The sequence below is a fragment of the Carex rostrata genome, chromosome 1 (genome assembly GCF_964058835.1).
Source record: "Carex rostrata chromosome 1, lpCarRost1.2, whole genome shotgun sequence".
Lineage (NCBI taxonomy): Eukaryota > Viridiplantae > Streptophyta > Magnoliopsida > Poales > Cyperaceae > Carex > Carex rostrata.
Window position 1 is genome coordinate 2,176,591 of NC_135918.1, and position 20,276 is coordinate 2,196,866.

Sequence of the window (20,276 nt, forward strand, 5' to 3'; positions counted from 1 at the left end):
ACTATTCCCAAGGACAGCTTGTGAAATTATGCTCCTGTACAAGTCAGCACAGGGGCGGATTGAAGAAGGCTTAATGGGGTCAATTGACCCCCATTAATTTTTTTTTTTTTTGTATTTATATATAGTTTTCTATATAATTTAGAGTAAAATGTCACGGTATTGTATAATTGATCCCTATTCTCTGCAGAAAAATTGCATATGATTGATCCCCATAGTTCGAAAGTCTGACTCCGCTCCTGAGTCAGCATCGATGTTTTAAAATAAAAAATGGAGCACGTACAAATTTTATTACTACTTAGAACATCGAACGTAATACAGTTTTTTTTTTTTTTAAAAAAATAAATACTTCAACCAAATCTTATAAAAATTCCTTGTTTTATGTTGTCGTTTATATGTTTGGGCTAGAAGTGGCACGCAACAATACAAGGATAGCTACCCAAGAACAACCGAATTAGTACGGTGTACCAACTTTTTGCAAGAAAATTAATTCTCCGGTACCATTATTTTTTCCAATTAGCATGATAATCAGATTCGTATTTGTCTAGCCTCAATTGAACTGCTGGGATCAGCGAACCAGTTTAGTAAAATTATAGTTGAATGGATATCTCCAGTTGAAGGTAAAATTGCAATAAAAAATAAAAATCGGTTTCTGTAGATTTGAATGAAATTCTGTCACTGTTTATGACTTGAATACCTACATGGAGGCATTAAAAATCATGGCCAAGAACTACGTTGTATTATAATTACTCCTTTTCTATTGTTTGTTGCGGCAGTTCTTATCTGATTGATGAGCACATTAAAGAGCAGTAGGTACAACATGGCCCAAAATAAAGGGCATACTAACTTTGAATAGTTTAGCTGCCTGACACTAAACTTTATGCATTAAACTTTTCCTTCATTCAATTTTGAAATTCCATCATAAGACTAATTATGATCCAAGTGTAAATACCTATAAGTAAGCTGGAAAGAAGCATTCATTGATTACACATGCCTGGATAGCTACAAGTGTTCCTGTTTAATTGACAATTTCAATAACTGCACTCATTCTTGACAGAGAAACAGACTGGCCAACTAATTTAATTTAGGCCTCATAACTAATACACGATGATATAGAATTCGAACGACCTTTTTGATCTTATATGATGTGCAGATAGTGCAACTATTCGACGGCTAGAAATTGAGCCGTTTAACTACGTACAAAACTTTATCACCACAATTCTAATGGACATGCATTTCAAGGTATTGCTGTTACTGTAATTTAGTAGCAAATCAAAATTTTATCACCTTTCTCAATTTGTGGTTAGAGAGGTGGTGGTGCATTGAATTTAGTCCCTCGTACACGAAGACTAACTGGTTAACTTGTGTACATTTTGAGAAGGCAAAATAAGCTATTGTAGTGTAATTTTATTTTATGAAAAATGCTAAGAAGTATTAACACTTACCAAAATTATAAAGGGTGAAGCACAAAATTGCTGATTTCTATTTTTTTTTTTTTTTTTTTTTTTGCTCATCTACACATATTGACATGAAGAGATACATTTTTTAACACATTCACATGAATATAATATTTCAATGTACTCAACCCAATAGCCTCAACCTGATTACAAGAGTAGATTGACGGGATGAATTTCAACTTCTATCCACTCCTTTGAGCCGAAGTTATGAATCTAGAATGCTTCATCATCTACAGTGGACCTAGTAATTGGTATAGACCATCTACCTAGGTGTGCAGTGTAATTGGTGCAACGCACTACCCCTCTCCCGGCAGGTCCATCAGGAAAGTCTATAACACTAATACTGCCTGAGTCTAAATGAAAAGACGGCATCCAGTCCATGGACAAATGGAGGCACTGGCATAATAGACCTGTTAGTATGGCTGGGTGCCCGACCACTACCAAGTTATACTCTGCCTCGGACTCACTGGAGAGCTCTTTGAGCAATGCTTGCCATGCGGTTACTGACTTGGTACATAGCTCCTTCAAGACTGATTGGTCGAAGCAGCTTAACCAGCCTGATTGATATGCCATTGCCTTCTGCCAGGAAAACAAAGAGAAACAGATTTTACAAATTAATAGCAACTTAATTTGGTGGTGATGAGACTCCACAAGTATGAAACTAACTGTAATTATGGACAAAAAGGAAATAATCTAGTACCTAAGATACACTTTTTAAATCTGAGTATTAAGTGTGAGTCAAATTTAGCTTAAGAAAAAGTAGTAACGAATGAAGTTAGCTTACGACAGCAGTATTAATAACTTATCATTTTTCCCTAAATGTACTAGTTTTTAAACTTCAGGCAAAGAACAATGAGTTTTAATTTTACTCATCCCCACCACCTGCTTGTGTTAAATTTTAACCAGCTTATAAGAGGGTTTAAGCTTTGTTAGGCTGAACCTAAAAAGTTAGCTTGATTGGCCTTTATTTTCTTTAAAATAGTTGAATTAGAGTACCACCGATTACATGGGAACCATTAAATATTAAATAGTCCATATGCATTGTTCATGTCAAGCATTCCCTAATTCAAAAAAAAGGTACAAGTAACCTTTCTGGCTTGTTGGAAAATGGGCTCCACTTCGAGGTCAAACAATTGCTTCAGTTGAACATAACGAGGCACACAATCTGCACCCAAGCAATCAGCTGCCTCTTGAACCTGCCAATTTTGTACGCTTTTCAAATTTCAAAAGAAATTAACACCTTTAGTTGGATTTTAGTGAGTCAGGACACTTTTCAGGAGACTTCTCTGTTTTTTTTTTTAGAAAGGAATAAACCCGCAACCCCTCCTATTTCAATTTTTGCAGAAGGGCACCCAACAATGGTAGAAAATTCAAATCAATTTCAATCCTGTAGTAAAATCTCAAAATCATTTGCACAGCAATAGCTCAAAGTAGTGATAATTAAGTGGTCATTGTATTTCAAAATAGTGCATAAATAAATAAATGCAAGTGACTAATAAATGCTTTATAAGGGTTCTTTTGCCATTGTCTCATAGTTGGTCAAAATGAATCAACTGCAATAGTTCCCAGTAAAGTAGGGTGTCCCAAATAACTAAAACGGATGTATTTCTTGTAAAATTTTCATTTATCTGGCTGTTCCGTTGTATATAGAAAAGACAAAAAATTATTCACCTCAGAAATAGCAGTGGCAGTATCAATAGCAGGTACCCTAGGACTGGAAACAATGCAATTCACTTTCATGTCAAGGAGAAGCTCTGCTGTTTTCTGGGACTGTTTTTTGCGAGACCCGCACAAATGGCCAAATTGTCATGTCCTTATCCACTGTAAATGAAGCAAGCCAGCACGGAATATCTTGACCAATGCTGGATTATTCACTAATTTTCTTTTCTTTCGGTAAACAGGGGAAATTGCCACCTACTTTTATTTGATAATAAAACCATACTAGAGGACAGGCACAAAATTACAAACCAAATCATAAAAGCATACTAGAAGACGAGCATAAATTTCAAATGAAAACATTCCAGTTCTAAACCATGAACTAGTGATTAGTACACAACCTGCTCTGGTCCCCAACAAAATCACAACCTTACCTATATCAGTAGCTAGGGACACCTGTCATAGAAATTAAATACCATCGACTTTCTGAAAGAGTTCACTATTTCATTGATTTGATTTACAAAACAAATACTAGAGCCTATCTGAGCTCAAATTATTAACCATGAAAAGAGGAGTCAAGAGTGCTTACTTGAATAATCCCAAGCATGTTTAAGGCCTCGTATCCCATTCCACCTAATCCAAACTGAAAAACTTGAATTGTTAGTAGACCAGGTAAAAGTGGCAATAGGATTAGAACATTATTACAATTCTCATTTTTCTACTCAGCAATCAAGCTGTTTTGCAAATACATTATTGAAAGTGAGGAAAAAAATTTACATATAGACCCCACAATTCTTCAATTTTGTAATGTGGTCCTCTTTTTCTCAGTAAAAACAAGTACACCCTCATGGTAGTTTCCTTTGGCAAAGTTATTTAATTAGTTAACTAAACTATTATTAAAACAATTTAAGGGAGATAACCCAGACCAGACCTACCAATACACATGTCACAAAAAGATAAGGCGCAAATGAACATACATTCCAGGTGGTAAAAAAATTTGCTAATATCCCCCCCCCCCCCCAACCACCACCCACCCACACATTTTTCATCTAATTATAGTATTTTCAGTGTTATTAGCTCCGGCAATGTGTGGGGATGAGAGAGAGATTCAGTACCTCAGAACCAGAGTTTTGAGTGGCACCTTGACAGACTAAAATTATCCTCTTTTGTGCTTTTCTTCCAGCTGAAGCTCCAGAAGCCACTGGAGTATATGGAGTCTGCTTCAAATTCACTGATTGTTATAATTGACAACAAACAACAACAAGATTTTCCATTAAAGAGAACTTAATTCCAAGGAAGATTACCCAAATAACCCTGACTGGACAAGATTATTTTTAAAATTCAAGAAAAAATTCAGTAAAATTTGAAAATAATTTCCAGGCCAGTAAGAAATAGATTTTATTGTCTACACGCAAAAAACAAACTTGTCTCACAAGCACATGAATGAACTATAGTATTAACTAAAGAGAAAGCATGATGCAAATTAAGCACTAACAAGCTCCACGAACAATCAATGCATCAAACAAACAAATAAGCCAACAAAACAAATATAGAAATAGAAATGTTGTAATAAGAAAGAACATCCAACGTTGTGCACCTGGTTTAAGCGGTTGAGGCATATATTAGGAGTTCCACCTTGAACTTGTGGAGTAAAGTCTAGCACACTAACTCCACAATTGCTCTGCAAAAGAATCCGAAAATACTCCGTCCCAAGACCTAAACAGGAAGAGACAAAACATATTTACGTCAAGTTGCATATAAAAGCTACAATTGGTACTTGTACGGAAGCGAACAAAGCTGTACAACAAGCATTACATTGTCAGACCAAAATTTACATATCAAAGAACATACTAAGCGGTAATGAGCGGGTCTAAGAAGAACATATCAAGCAGATATTCTAGCTTAAAAAAAAAAATTTGGTTAGAACTTCTATAAAATTTATACTTGTATGGTCATATGGAATTGCCAGTACAACAATGCTTAAATGGGTCTGTAGATATTATGGCTCGGAGGAAAAAGAAAGAATGGCCCTGCCAAAAGGATGATCCCCAGGCCAGCATAAAAATGTGGTACCAATTCTTCAATTTAGTTTTTGCTTGCCAATAATTATTATAATGAATCATTTAAAACTATTTACCTTTGACAGCCAACACCATAACCCAGCCGGATGTAGAACCTGAATTAAATAGACTAAATTATTTACCTAAAAAGGAAAAAAGGAAAATGGACATTACCTAAAGCTGTTGCAACAAGAGCCTGGTTCACTGCATTGTGGGCTACAACAAGTACAGACTTGCCCTCGTGAGCCAAGATTCTGTTCCAGCAATTTCTGGCTCTGTCCCATAACTCCCTCACGGGGTAGTGTCCATCTATGTTAAAATTTGGTGCATCCTTCTGCCACTGAAGAAAATTACTGCCATACCTCTCCTTTCCTTCGTGCTTCAGTAAACCCTACAGCATCAGTTACAATGTTTATTCCCTTTTTTAAATAGGTAGGGCTTCAAATGTTACCGCTTCTAAACGACATTAATTTTTGTAAGAACAATAAATTAGTTTGTAATGTTGGTTTTCTTGTTTTCTTTACAACAATAAAAAGTAGAAGAGGAAACAAAGAGGTCTACTGAAACATGGGGCTCTTTTCTGCTTTTGAGGCGGAGTTGTACTACAAAAGATGATGTAAGAATGATCTAACCCTGGGTGCATCCTTTGCTTGTATAAAGATCGTTTATGATATAATATAGTATGAGCAACTTTTCTGATCCATGCATGTTTACATACCCACTTTATCAATTTACCTTGATCTGTCCAGATTCTGGCGGTGCCATGGTATATATTTTCTTTTGCGATCACTATTACGAAAACTTAATATAATTTTTTAAGTAGAAAAGGCCCTCGGATATTGAGTTTAATTTATACTCACTTGGAAAGAGTAGAGATCAATCTCTCTCAAGTCAGAGTCCGGAAGCATCTCCTCCTGTCGACTGTCCCATATTATCTCAGCTGTTTTCTTCGATCGGATGAGGGGACTGAATCACATATGACACCCCATATGAAGTCAGTAGAACAGTTAATATAACCAACCCAGATATACCAGAAATTAACAAAAGAGAATAAAACTAGCAATTATGCTCTTCCAGGAATGATTTGATCATATGATCCAAATAGATCAAGCATTTACAAAGGAATAGTTAAGATGTAACTGGGCTGTTCCCAGGAGCATGCCCAATTACATCATAACCATTTGGTTTGCTACCAAAATCATGGCAATTCAAACAAGGGGATTGGGAATGGGAAATGGGGAAGAACCTGGTGAAGCAAACATCGAAGGAATCTGAGAGGAGCATCTGGCGTGAGGTCTCGGCCTGGGACACTCCTTTCGAGGTGAGCACGGAGTAGTCGGAGCTGCCCTGGATGCGGCCTTCCTCGTTCCAGGTGCTCTGCCCGTGCCTCACCAGCACCACCCTCTTTGCATCTCGTAATCCCTGGAGCTTCTCCGCCGCACTCGGGGCCGCCTCCGCCTCCCTCAGGGTCGAGCAGCACGGGGAAACAGGTCGACGCCGGGCGGGGATCGCCGCAGTAGGGGAGCACACTAGTGAGAGCATTCTTTTCTTCTTTTTAATCTTGTTAAATTATTCTGGTCTAGTTCTTTTTGTCAGTATATCTGGTGCTCGTTTGCAGGGGAGACAACTCGGACGAGAGCCTGTAGAGTGGGGCCGGGAGGTTTGCTTCGCTCCTCATGGTCATCACTCATCAGACATCAGGTTCGCGCCGTTTGTTTGTGCGTTCTTTGGAGAAGGGACATCCACGTGGCACGAGGCCGCGCATTGGATTTGGCCCACTAAGCAGTAGGTGCATTGTAGTACAGTTTATAAGACTGTCCGATCATCCGATCTGAAATTGAAGGTAGAGATCGATCTAAGGTTTAGTGAACTTTTCTATCCATGATACGGCTCTTTTCTCAGACATTTTTATTAGTGTGTTTAAATGCCTCCATTTTTTTTTTCCTCCATCATGTCTCTATTTTTAAAAACTTAAATAACTCAAAGTTTAAAACTTAAAACTTCAAAATATAACCGTTAGATGTGATCTATATTATTTTCTCTGTGTATTCATAAAAAAATTATCACATTTTGATTTTTACTTTTATATGAATCAATAAGTTGAAAAATCAATGTCTAGAAATTATTCAAATTAGTTTATATTTTTACAAGTTCAAGATGAAAACCAAAACAATGTTGAAATGTCATAATTTTTTACACGTGTATAGATAAAATGATATAGTTCATATCCAACGGTTTTATTTTGAATTTTAAGATTTAAATTTTGAGTTATTAAAGTTTTTAAAAATGGAGGCACAAAAAATGAAGACATTTGAACCCTCCTCTTTTTATTAATATCCAACTTAAATACAAATTATCATATTTACTCAAGTTTTTAAATTTTTATTAAAACTACCCAAACCGCCAATTTAATTGGCGGTTTGGGGATTTTTTTTTTTAGAACAAGATTCTGAAATCATAAATATAACCATAATTTTTTTTATTCCAAACAAGATGCTTTCAATTATTTTTGAATCACAAATATAATCATAATTCATGCTTTCGATGATTTTTGAATCATAAATATAACCATAATTCACGGAAAACATTAACAAAAAAGTTTAGAATAAAATTGTGAAATCTAAGAGGAGACGGTTTTGAATTTTGAAAAAAAAAAATTACCGTGTAAAGAACATATATTGAACAATCATAGATAATTTCAATAATATTTGAATAATAAATGAAACCGTAATCTATTAGAAAATAAGCAAACACATACAATAAGTAGTAAATGCATTTTAAAGTGGTGGTCGTTTAGAGAGCATGGGTGCGTCATCGATTTTTTGACGTCATCAATATTTTGGCAATAATAAAGTTATGGCCATTTAGTGAGCATGGGTGCGTCATCGATGTTTTGGCATGAAATATCGATGCACTTCTGTCGTCGTTAAGCCGAACATAAAACATCAGTGCGTTATCGGTGTTTTTGCATGGAAGCATCGTTTTTTTTTTAAACTTTAAACAACTATAACTTTGGCTACGAAAGTCGGATTTGCGCGTATGACCCCAATTTGAAAAGAGGGGACGAGACAGTCAGGACTCATCCCAGGGAGCATCCTCGAACACCGGACGAAATCAGAATTGCAAAAAACATAGTTCAGTGCCTCAAAATTCAGTTTATGTTTTCTATCAATAGTAGACATACAACGACCAGTATTAGTTTTTTTCAAAAGCCTAAGATATTATTGAAGAATTACCCATATAATTATTTTAAAATGCATTTAATATTTATTGTGTGTGTTTTCTTATTTTTTTAATGGATTACGATTTCATTTATTATTCAAAGATCATTGAAATTATCTATGACTGTTCAATATATGTCATTTACAAGGTAATTATTATTATTTTTTCAAAATTCAAAACCGTCTCCTCTTAGATTATACAATCTTGTTCTAAACTTTTTTGTTGATGTTTCCATGAATTATGGTTATATTTATGATTCAAAAATCATCAAAAGCATCTAGTTTGGAATAAAAAAATAATGGTTATATTTATGATTTCATAATGTTGTTCTAAAAATAAAAAATAAATAAAAACCCAAACCGCCAATTTAATTGGCGGTTTGGGTAGTTTTAATAAAAATTTGAAAACCTGAGTAAATTTGATAATTTGTATTTTAAGTTGGATATTAATCAAAATATCGGCTTTTTCCAGTAGTAAGTTATTTATTGGATCAGTTCGAAATTGAATTGATAATTTTATATCACATGTTTTAAATTCATTTTTATATTAAGTACATAGATGTCCTGATCTGCCAATAGTTTTAATTTAAAGATCAAATTTCAGATTGAATATCAATGTTTTGATCAAATATTCTAGTTCGAAACATCTTTTTTATGCTTTTTTTTATGTGTAGAAGTCAAATTTTATTTAGACAATTTTTCGTTACATGTACCAAATTGTATCATCTTTCTGATTAGTCATGATTTTTTTTTAAAGATAATTTAAGAAACTTTTTAGTTGATTGATAATTAATTGATTATATTTTTATTTATTTCTATTTTTTATATCAATTAAGGAATGCTATTTGCTATTTAATATGACATTTTGTTTGAGTCTTTTTTATATAAATATGTTAAAAAGATTAAAAAAATATTATGTCATTTAAAGAATATTATTTATGTGTAGATATTATTTAAAAGATATTATTATCATTTAATTTAATTTTTTTATAAACATATGTCATTATATATGAGTTTATTTTATTTGTAAAATACTTCGATCGCAACTCATGGACACAATATTAGCAACTATATAAGCATGTACATTGGAAGAGTAGTTTGTTACCATTAGAGGTGTTCATTGGGTCCAGTTTATTCGGTTTTGAATCAAACCGAATTAGTTTGGACTAAATGCCTCGGTTTTTTCGGTTTAATGGTTTGCTTTGCTTTTTAAAACCAAATTTTAACTTTGGTTCGGTTCGGTTTGGAAATTTTCAAAACTGAAATACACGAACCGACCGAACTTTTATGTATTATGAATTTGGTCCGAACCGCCTCGGTTTATTTCTTAATACCCCGATTTATTTCTTAATTAATTGCTTTAAATACTTTGATTTATTTTTTATAATTCTATTTTATTTCTTAATATACTTTGGTTTATTATAAATTAATTGCTTTAAATAAAAAAATATATATTTCGGTTTGAACCTAACAAATCGAAATAAAACTTTAGTTCGGTTCGATTCGGTTTGGTTTTATTTTTGAAACTAAATTATAACTTTGGTTTGCCTAGTTCGGTTCGGTTTCAACCGAACCGAACCGATGAACACGCCTAGTTACCATAGTGACAAATGAATTATTCGGGTTTGGTTTGGCGAGATCAAAAATTCGTGCTTCGGGAATAATTTGGGTATAATTCGGGAATTATTTGGAATTATTCGGACCAGAGATCTCAATCTACAGGGAAGCAAAAAAACAAAAAAAAATGTTATGGGAAAATTTTGTAAAAAAATTCACAAATAATTCATAAAATTCATCAAATTTGCAAATTATTCAAAAATAATTTAGTCAAAGTCCAGTTAACTGAATAATACGGTGTTTAATTATTCATCATAAAAAAAAAACGAATTTGCGAATATGCTTGTTAATTGTTACCGCGCGGAAAGGAGACTAAAAAGTTGATTTATGCTGTGTAGCGGATCAAACCATATGTACTCGTAGATTTTTTTTTTTATTTAGAATTACGTTAAAATAATTCATTCAAACAAGCCTTGTAAGGCAGGATTTTCTGTAACTAGCCTCCACCGATCCCTAGGATCGGTGGAGCAAAAAAAATCACAACTACACCGGTCCCTAGGACCGGTGGAGGCCACTTTTCCTCACCGCAATTACTCGGCCACAGAAGATCCCAGCAAGCCCTCCACCGATCCCTAGGATCGGTGGAGCTTTGTTCTCAAAATCCGCCCGCAGCCACACCCATTTTTCCTTCTTCTTCTCCCCTGTCCGAGCCTTCTTCTCCAAAACGGTGAGTTTTTATTTTATTTTTTTATTCTTTCAATATACTCCACCATTTGTCCATCCAATTGTTTCAAAATGTTCAGATCGTCGAAGAGAATTAGAAACTCTTCAGATCTACGATTTTGATAAGGTAAAAATTCTTTTTTTTGTAATTTTTTTATTTTAGCCGAATTAAAATAAATAAATAATTTAATTTAGTTTGTTTAGTATTTTTAGATTGTTTTTGTGAAATGTAGTGTGAAATTAGTATTTGGTGTAATTTAGTGTTAATTTGGAGTATATTTAGTGTAATTTAGTGCTAATGTAGTATTAATTTAGCGTTTATTTGATTTTAATTTAGTGTAATGTAGTGCTAATGTAGTGTTAATTTATAGTTCATTTGATGTTAATTTAGTGTAATTTAGTATTTATGTAGAATAAATTTGTGTAATTAAGTATTCATGTAGTATAATGTAACTTTTTAGTAATATGTATTATAATTTGTATAAAATTAGATAAATGTGTGATGACTCTCATGGTGTTTAAAATTAGATAAAATTATAAATGTGTAAAATTAGTAATATTCATGAAGTTTAAAATTAGATAAAATTATAATATATAAAATTAGTAATATTCATGAAGTTTATTATTAAAATCAAAATTAGATGATATGTTTTTTACATAAATTTTGATTATTGTAGCCATATGCTTGAAAAAAATGTTTGTTTATATAATTATGTGTGATGACTCTCATTAGTTGCAAAAATATTGTTTATCAAATTTTCTAACAGAGTCAATGGATAATGTGAATTATCCGGAGCTGTTGAAATTAGCACCACAGAACCACAGAGCATGGAAAGTTCGTGATATGGTAATTTTGATTATATCTATTAATTATTTGTTGCAAATAAATATTATATGAAGTATTTGAAGGGTTTATAATGTTTTATTTCTTTTTGGCAGCCTTCCTCTTCATTGAACCAGATAAATTCACATAAGACTCGTATTACTTACAACAATCGGATGGAAGATGCTATGAAGAGATTAGGGTTGTATCAAATTGCTCGCCTTAATGATTGCAAGATTGATCCGCATTTGATTAGTGCTCTGGTTGAGAGGTGGAGGCCGGAGACCAATACATTTCATCTACCTGTCGGTGAGATGACAGTGACGTTGGAAGATATTGCATGTCTATGGGGCTTACCGATTAAGGGTAATTAACTAATTAAAGTTGTTTATCGGTTAATTTAAATAACTAATTTTTTAAGGTGAATTGTTGATTGTATAATTCTTTTAATTTGCAGGTGACCCGATTACTGGCACCAGCGATACTGATTGGAACCCATACTTAGAGTATGATCTAGGGGCTGATCCGGCTCTTTTTTACGATAACCTCATTGAGACAATGCCATATAAATATAGGATTTATAATCCTAACACATCGAAAGAACGATTGTCCGTCTCTGCTTATTCGATTAGACTGAAATGGGTGCGGGCCAAATTTAGTGAACCCTTACAAGAGTGGGACAGTAATGAGAGACTTGCACAGTACACCCGAGGTTTTTGTATGGATTTATTCGGGTCAGTTATGTTTCCGGATTCTAGTACGGATGGAGTCCCTGCGATGTACTTGCAATTCATTAATGATCTAGAGACTCCACAAGAATACAATTGGGGAGGTGCCGTACTCGCACATCTCTATCGGGAGTTGTCACGTGCTTGCCTTGCAGGAGTAGACACGATAGCGGGTCCGATGTTGTTGTTATAGATTTGGTCATGGACTCGATTTACTATTGGTCGGCCTAATCCCCGCGAAGAGCCACCTCCCTTCGGTGGTGCAGATGAGGATACGAGAAATGCTTTCGGTGTGAAGTGGACCACTCGACATTTGTGGAAACACAACCCTCACTTACGTATAAAGATTTATAATTCGAGATGAATTCGATAGATTTATAATTGTTTTTTAAAATTTATATTTTTTTTGACAGGTGGTACAGCCACATATAGAGATAGCTTCGACAGACTAGCTGATGAGACAGTTAACTGGCGACCATACGTTGATTACTATGATCAGTTACCTAGACATGTTCGAGGACAAAAAAGGTATTGGATGAGCTGCGGTTACGTAATCCATTTCTGGATGGTAGAGTATCAGCATGCAGATAGGGTCATGCGCCAGTTTGGTAGGTACCAAGAGATCCCGCCTCCTCCTCCTCTACCATTTGATGAGATCAGTTATTTAAGAGAGGCGTGGCATCACGATGGCAACGCAACAAGGGATGGTTGTTGGAAGATTACTCATAGTGAGTTCATCGAGAAGCATGCAATAATAATTAGAGAGCGGAGACCATATGACATGGGGAGGCATCATATGTACATGCATTGGTTCAACGCGCGTGGTATGAGATCGGTGTATCTATCAGATAACATTCCGGAAGCTCTACGACGTCAGCCTCCCCCGCGAACAGAAGATGTTGCAACAATGGCGTACGTTCCTCATGGTCATAGGCATTCTCGTGTGGTTCGTACATTATTTATTTTTTCAATCAAATTAGATTTTTCAATAATAATGTGCAATATGTCACAGTTCAAAATGTGTTATGCAGATTTCTCGAGAGATACAATTCACTATGCAGGCAATAGATATGGTGAAGATCCCGGGACAAATGGCATATGGCAAGCTGATGCTCGAGCATGCCCGTGCCATTATGGAGGACATTGATCAGATTCACATATTCCGAGGCATACTCGAAAGTGCTGGGATCCCTACGGACCTGAACATGATCAATTTGAATGATGATATCCCTGATCAGCATTACCATATCCCTTCAGCTACAGAGCCTCCCCCGACGTGAGACAACTTCATGAGCGGCACACAGCATGGACAGATTTCTCAGTTCATGATTGATGAACTAGCGGGAGGCTTTAGTATGATGGGACCATCCACTTCAGGTTATGCTCCATCCACTTCAGGTTATGCTCCATCCACTTCAAATTATGCTCCTTCCACTGCAGATTCAGGAAATCTTACAGCAGATTATGCTCCATCCTACTGGGATCCACCTGTTGGAGACCGTACAAGGCAGCCTACTGACCCGTACACTCCCGGGACTGGTGCCCTTGGACCACCGCGTGTGCGCAGACGAAGGAATTAACATGTTTTGACTGAGTAAGTATCTCTATTAAACATACTGTCTCGAGAAGTCCATCTTTATCAATAACCTCATAGTTGTTATGGCCATAATACATCGGTCTTACATCATGTTTTCTTGCTTTCTCATTACGACGATGTAAAACTTGTGTAATGTTCATTGAAAAATCCAATCCCGTTGCCTCCCATCCAATCGCAACCTCCGGCCTATTTACAAACCAGTCGACGCTTATAAAATGTCTTATCAACAATTGCACACACAGGTAGTTGTCTGGCAATCCTAAATACACTGTTTAGTACCTCAGAGCCATTACTTGTCATTATACCCCACCGATTAAGGAATCCATCATGCACTTGTGCCCACTTATGCAGAGCCAAAGGCTCTGCATCAGAGTTGCGGAGCCGTTTACCAAATTTCATAATGTAGTCATGTACAGCTGCATCTCTTTGCTTAATCAAATCCATCCCTTCTTCAAATCTCCAGATTTTTTTTTTCTCAACAAATTTCTTGAATACCTTTTTGATCCACTTTTGAGGGTATCTTTTCCAAATATTTTCACAAATATGCTGTGCACACAGTCGGTGTACAGCTTCACCTTGTTCCTCACACCATCCCAGATTAGGAGCCTCAAACACCCCTCGTATACCAAGATGCTGGTCCGAGATGACACATATTTTTCCTGGTCCGACAACATTGGTACGCAACCAATTCATAAACCAACCCCAATTTTCTATAGACTCTTTTTCACAAATTGCAAATGCAAGTGGCAAGAGTTGTTGCTCTGCATCGTAAGCACAAGCCATAAAAAGTTTACCCTTATACCTTCCGGATAAGAACCCGGCATCAACACTGATAACGGGTCGAAGATGAGGCCATGCCTCAATGCATGGCCCAAATGCCCATGCAACCCGGTTGAAAATATTGATATTAAACTTGGTTGATGGTTCACTTTCTAGTAGGTACTGTGTACCTGGATTAGACGCTTTGATGGCAGCCAAAAACGATGGCAGCACCTCGTAAGACTTCTCCCAACTCCCAAACAAGTCCGCAATTGCAAGTTCTCTACCTCTCCACAACTTATTATACGAGGGCACTACTGTCCCAAATTTAACTTTAACCAGATGCTTGACCATTTTAATGCTTAACTCCAGATCATCTTTCAAAGCCGGTTTAATAATATCAGCAATTACTCTAGAAGTCATTTGATGACTATCCAACCTTTCAGCACTGCCAAAACATGTGTGGATAAACGGGTTGGTGGAAATTGTCCATGCACCTGTTGGTACTACAATTGCATACAATTTCCATTGGCATTTTGAAGATTTACATTTAACTCTATACTTGGTTTTGCTGCTGTTTAGCACGTCTAACTCTGTGTTTTTGTTTAGGTGAAATTCAGCAAGTTCTGATTTTAGTTTGGCTTTGGATTCAAACATTTGACCTTCAGCAAATTTTTCATCTAACCTGGGGGGGTTCGCAAAAAATGCACGATCCGCGTATGGCATTGGCAAATCATCGTGGAATGAGGAACATGGATGCTTAGGTCCTCGATTGAGAAATGGGATCGAGTTGTGCCAATCCTTCAATATTTCTCTGTCGTTCATTTCAGCTTCCGCTTCGTCCATATCTGCGTTCCATGCTTCATCCGAATCATCATCATCAAAAGAACTTCTATCAGATTCTGTGTCTTGATCTGATTGCTCACAAAGGTCGTCACCGGCCTGAACCAGATGTGTGTAGGTGGGTACAGGTACACTGCCCGAATTAGGATCAAAGCCGGTCTGAACCGACGATGTGTTACTACCTCCGGGCAAACTATCTGGACACGGATCATAACTGGTTTGGTTTCTAGCCTGGTGCGCCTCAGCTACCAATTCTATAACCTTAAATCCAGCCACTTGAGTTGCAGTTTGTTTAATGACATCCCAAGTTTCCTCATTTTCTATCCGAAATAGTGAGAAATGGTACGATCCGGGCGGTGCTGTGTTCATACGTACCCTGATTGTCAATTTGACTCGACTCGGAAGCAATTCAAGTCCAACGTATATTTGCCGTCTTATAATAGCAAAACTGGTAGAATCAGATACAGTAAAGGTAAATGCAGCCCCTATGTCATAACCAACACCTGTTGAAGTGCTTTGGAGGTTACCACCATAATACACATTGATCAATAGCAGTGACATTTTGCTGAACAAAAATCAAACACTAAATTAATAAACATATGAGTAAAAAAAATACTAAATAAACATATGAATAAAAAAAACACACTAAATATATAAACATATAAAAAAACACTACATAATATATGAGTACAGAAAAACAATAAATATAAACATATGAGTAAAAAATAAACTAAATATAAATATATGAGTAAAAAAACTCAAAATATAAACATATGAGTAAAAAAAACTAAAATATAAACATATGAGTAAAAAATAAACACTAAATCAAACTCTAAATATTTTTCAATTTTATAACACTAAATATAAGCATATGAGTAAAAAAAAAACTCACAATAATAATCAGAAGACGATGCTGAGTACAATGGTGGTGGCGATCTGTTCATATGACAACTCCTCTACTGAATCTGAAAAAAACAAAATAAGAAAAAATAGAAGGAAGAAGAAAGAAAAATGGAGATCGGGAAGAGAAGAAGAAGGGTGCGGCTGGGTAAATGGTATAGTGTGAACCTACACCGATCCACAGGACCGGTGGACTAATTTTTAAGCTACACCGATCCACAGGATCGGTGCAGGTGCGTTTTGGTGTAATCCTCCGTGTAACCGTTGTGGCAGACGAAAAATGAGCTACACCGGTCCCTAGGACCGGTGTAGTTTTGCTTTTTTTTGCTCCACCGATCCTAGGGATCGGTGGAGGCTAGTTACAGAAAATCCGGCCTTACAAGGCTTGTTTGAATGAATTATTTTAGCGTAATTCTAAATAAAAAAAAAAATCGTACTCGTATCCTCTGCATTAACTCAAAAAAGAATCTTCTGAGTTAATAAATCTGGACCGTCCAATCTGCTTTAAAATTCGTGATAACTACATCCACACTAAAATTATAAGCTGTGGTCGGATTGACTCCATTTAAAATCAGACGATCGAGATGGGTTAACTCAAACGATGCTCTTTTGAGTTAACGCAGACGATGCGGACTCAAACCATATTGGGTATTTTCGTTGGGATTGAATTGTTTGCCTCCTTGGGGGCAGGAATTTCCTGGCCCCAGAGTCACTGCTGGTGGACCCCCTAAATCCTAAATCTCTAAATTGTAAACCCGGTCCCACCCCGCAGTGACTGAGGGGGCAAGTGATATGCTTCCATTTTCGTTCCAATTTGCTGATATTAAAAAAAAAACGAGGTGGGAAAATCGAAGACGACTAGATTGGTCCAGAACACCTCAGATCCAATACAACCCATCGAGACCCAAAATAATTTCGACAAAGTTCAGGCCGAGGTACGGCATGTTCGAACCTTTTAAGCCCAACTCATCTCCGATCAATAAAACAGTAAAATTCGTAGTTTCTGCATGAAGTCTCGAGCTCTCCTTTCCCATTAAAAAGCTGAAGGTTGTACAATGTACATTGAAACAAAATAAAGAAGAAAGCACAAATAAAATATTTGTCCCGGAACATGTCAATGCATCTTGTATATCCCATACTTCTGTAGTTAGCATTAATTTTAATGAATCAAATTGCAGTTGGCAAAGTGATTATGCAGTTAGCATTAATTAAACAAGCAATGGGTCTTAAAATGAATCAATTCCTATATTTTTATTAAACAGATGTATTAAACAAAACTACAGTAACCAAAAAGATAAAAGAAAGAAATGATCGCTATAAAATACAAAATAAAAAGAATGTTTATCAACCGAATCACACAGTACACCACATGAAAATCAGTAAATGTTCATCTACACCTTTTTTTTTTTTTTTTTTCATTTTGTACCAGGGTCTTTAATAGGCTCTGCTGCCGTTTCTTCTTTTGGGGCTTTCCCCAACTGGATTACGGGCAAGCTGTTCCGCCTCTTATCCCACCACCAGTAACCGCCATATGCGGCCATACCGGCAAATGCCAGCGTAAAAATCACCACTGCAGCTATCACACCCGGGTGCCCTTGCTTATTCTGGTGTTTCTTTCTATGCCCGACCACCCCATAATCATTCGACCTGAGTTTGAAGTACCCCTGATAGGCAGACCCCAACTGCTCGACCGTCTGTATTGGATAGTCCATGATGTAACAATTTTTTGCCGTGTAAGCATATAATGCGCCCCAACATACGCAGCTTTGCGCGCATGTTTTCTCGCACTCATCCAAAGACTCCACTGCTATTGTCTCCATAATGTTGGTGTATTCTACTTTGACACCACTTTTTCTCACTACTGAGAAACCGCTATTCTGATTGCCACAGAAATCTCCAGTATCTGTCTGGAGGCATCCGTCTGTGCCATTGACTAGACATGAACACTGGAAAGGAGATCCAGGTATACATATCCCATACGCACCGCATATGCCGGGCAACCCACATGGTTCTGTTTGTGCCGTGTAAACCAAAACCCATGTATTATTGTTCCAGTAGTAAGCGTACAAATTACCATCCGGCTGTAATGTCAGCCGGTGAAAACCCAAATTTCCACGCTCAAATGAGTCAAAAGGAATTCGATCAATATAAGCTCCATCCCTAACATAATAAATACCCAAGAAACCACGGGGGTCCACTTGCGCATAGATATCCTTCAAAGCGTTGGCTTTGAGAGCAGTGTGTGACCAATAATTCAGTTCCTGGCCTCCTTGGAACTCCATGAACAAGGCAAGATATGCTATACCAATACGCAAGGTGTATCGTTTGTCAGCTGTGTGCAATGAAGCTGTGGTTGAAGAGGACAATATCTGCCCTTGTACAAGTGTGTCGAAAGGATAATCAAAGCTCTGCCAGAGAGAAGAATCCGCACCGACAGAATTGTATATTTGGAGATTTGAATTATTGCTAAGGGATAGATAGTCGCCACCGGCCGATTTAGAGGCCCAGACCGGGCCACCTTGGATGGTTACGTCAGTCAGGACAAGGTTGCCGTCAAAAGAAAAGGTAGTCGAGTTGCCCCAGTTGGGCAAATTGAAAGGGTTAGCACGCCATACTTGCTGCGTAGACGGTAGGTGAATTATAGCCAAATCAAGCTTTGCCGAACCAACATTCAAGAATCCGAATGCAAAGACGCCAGTGATGTCGGCAAGGAGGGGCTCAAATTGAGCATTGCTGCTTGTTGGTGAGGCCGTGAAGCCCTTTATGATCCTTGTTGGTATGTTCGAGTTGGCAGCTGTACACCGAACTGTAAGCAATAGTAACATGTAACATACAAAGAGGCTTATTGATCTCATTGAATGAATTGGGAAGTTCAGCATGTATTGTAGTAGATAGTAGAGAAAGAGAAGAGGAAAAGGAATTGGGGGTCAGCAATGAGAGATCAAGAGGAAGTATGTTAGTATAACGTGGTAAGCTGATATGAAAGGATAAAAGAAAGTCAAAGCTTGTGATTGATAGGGTATTAAGATGTGTTGACTAATCTTTAATGTTTTTTAATGGACTACGAGTGGTACCCCAGTCATTTACATGGCCTTCAAGGATTCCAAATTCATGGCTCGTTTTCCAAAATAAAAATGCAGATAGTACTAAACTAAACTCTATTTCCATCTCATTGCAGCATGATTGGAATTAATCTTGATGCATGATCAGATCAGAAACAGACGTCTGTGATCTGGCTGAGAACATTGATAGAAACTGCAGTAAAGGAGAGCAGCCGAACTTGTACACTTTTGTGATTGTGATGCTGAAATTGGGAACAAGTTCCTTGTTAATTATTTGTCTATTTCTATGAGACAATAAAGGTAATTAATTTACGTGCCTGCTGTCTCATAGAATGGATAATACAACGTGATGAGCAGATTATTCAGAAATCAGAATTCCTTTTCTTTTGTTTTTAAATTATGTGCATAAGTAGAAGAAAAAAGTTCGAAGTTTGTCCGAACTTTTTTATAACAAAGATTTAAGAAATTAAGACTATTGTCTTTTTTTTTTTAATATTAAATAATCTTAAGAGAATTGGCCAGCTCCAACAAGATTGTTAATTGCCATCTTTATTTTTGGGATTTTGCCATATTCACTTTAGCATCGTTAAAATTTGCAATTGATTTGTACACAAAAATAATAATAAATAATATACTATATTGCAATATAGGAAAGAATACTAAATAATAGACTATTGCACATCACACGGCCACAATTTTCGTGGCTTGAAAAATACCAAGTAATTTGATTGACAGGCTATTTATTTTATGAAATCTTGTATTGAAATGATTTGAACTTTTTTTATGATAAGAGTGTTGTTTTCTATTTTGTGATTTTCATGATTTCCACCTAGTTTTGGAATGTTTCAATCAATTCCAAGTTGGAATTATTCTTGCAATCCTCTGTGATCCGA

General features: G+C 36.3%; 3 protein-coding genes across 4 annotated transcripts; all 3 read right to left on the reverse strand.

The window, feature by feature from the left end:
• Window positions 1–1,392: 1,392 nt before the first annotated feature.
• On the reverse strand, window positions 1,393–6,834 carry LOC144551489 (phosphoglycerate/bisphosphoglycerate mutase family protein). 2 transcript variants are annotated; one of them, XM_078299469.1, is made up of 9 exons: window positions 6,417–6,834; window positions 6,031–6,136; window positions 5,345–5,561; window positions 4,708–4,826; window positions 4,226–4,327; window positions 3,700–3,753; window positions 3,126–3,224; window positions 2,543–2,650; window positions 1,393–2,030 (listed from the first exon to the last, which is right to left on the reverse strand). In XM_078299469.1, exons 1-9 carry the CDS (start codon window positions 6,710–6,712, stop codon window positions 1,668–1,670), a joined length of 1,464 nt encoding a protein of 487 aa, XP_078155595.1. In that variant the 5' UTR covers window positions 6,713–6,834; the 3' UTR covers window positions 1,393–1,667. The 2 variants fall into 2 exon arrangements, with proteins under 2 accessions (XP_078155595.1, XP_078155587.1); XM_078299461.1 differs by having other exon boundaries at window positions 1,393–2,033; window positions 6,417–6,833.
• A 7,171-nt stretch (window positions 6,835–14,005) lies between these two features.
• Window positions 14,006–15,424, reverse strand: LOC144564315 (uncharacterized). The gene has a single exon (XM_078313919.1). The coding sequence runs from the start codon at window positions 15,422–15,424 to the stop codon at window positions 14,006–14,008; it is 1,419 nt and encodes a 472-aa protein (XP_078170045.1).
• Window positions 15,425–17,736: 2,312 nt separating this feature from the next.
• On the reverse strand, window positions 17,737–19,146 carry LOC144564325 (PAN domain-containing protein At5g03700-like). The gene has a single exon (XM_078313930.1). It carries the CDS (start codon window positions 19,144–19,146, stop codon window positions 17,737–17,739), a length of 1,410 nt encoding a protein of 469 aa, XP_078170056.1.
• Window positions 19,147–20,276: the final 1,130 nt, after the last annotated feature.

Bases quoted from the DNA above. Each gene is read 5' to 3' on its own strand.
- LOC144551489 (XM_078299461.1), bottom strand. From the start codon at position 6,712: ATGCTCTCACTAGTGTGCTCCCCTACTGCGGCGATCCCCGCCCGGCGT. The intron at 3,754-4,225 runs GTACTGAATCTC...CAAGTTTTTCAG, and splicing joins CTCAAAACTCTGGTTCTGAG to TTTGGATTAGGTGGAATGGG. The intron at 2,034-2,542 runs GTTACTTGTACC...TTTTCCTGGCAG, and splicing joins TTTTCCAACAAGCCAGAAAG to AAGGCAATGGCATATCAATC.
- LOC144564325 (XM_078313930.1), bottom strand. From the start codon at position 19,146: ATGTTACTATTGCTTACAGTTCGGTGTACAGCTGCCAACTCGAACATA.
- LOC144564315 (XM_078313919.1), bottom strand. From the start codon at position 15,424: ATGGACGAAGCGGAAGCTGAAATGAACGACAGAGAAATATTGAAGGAT.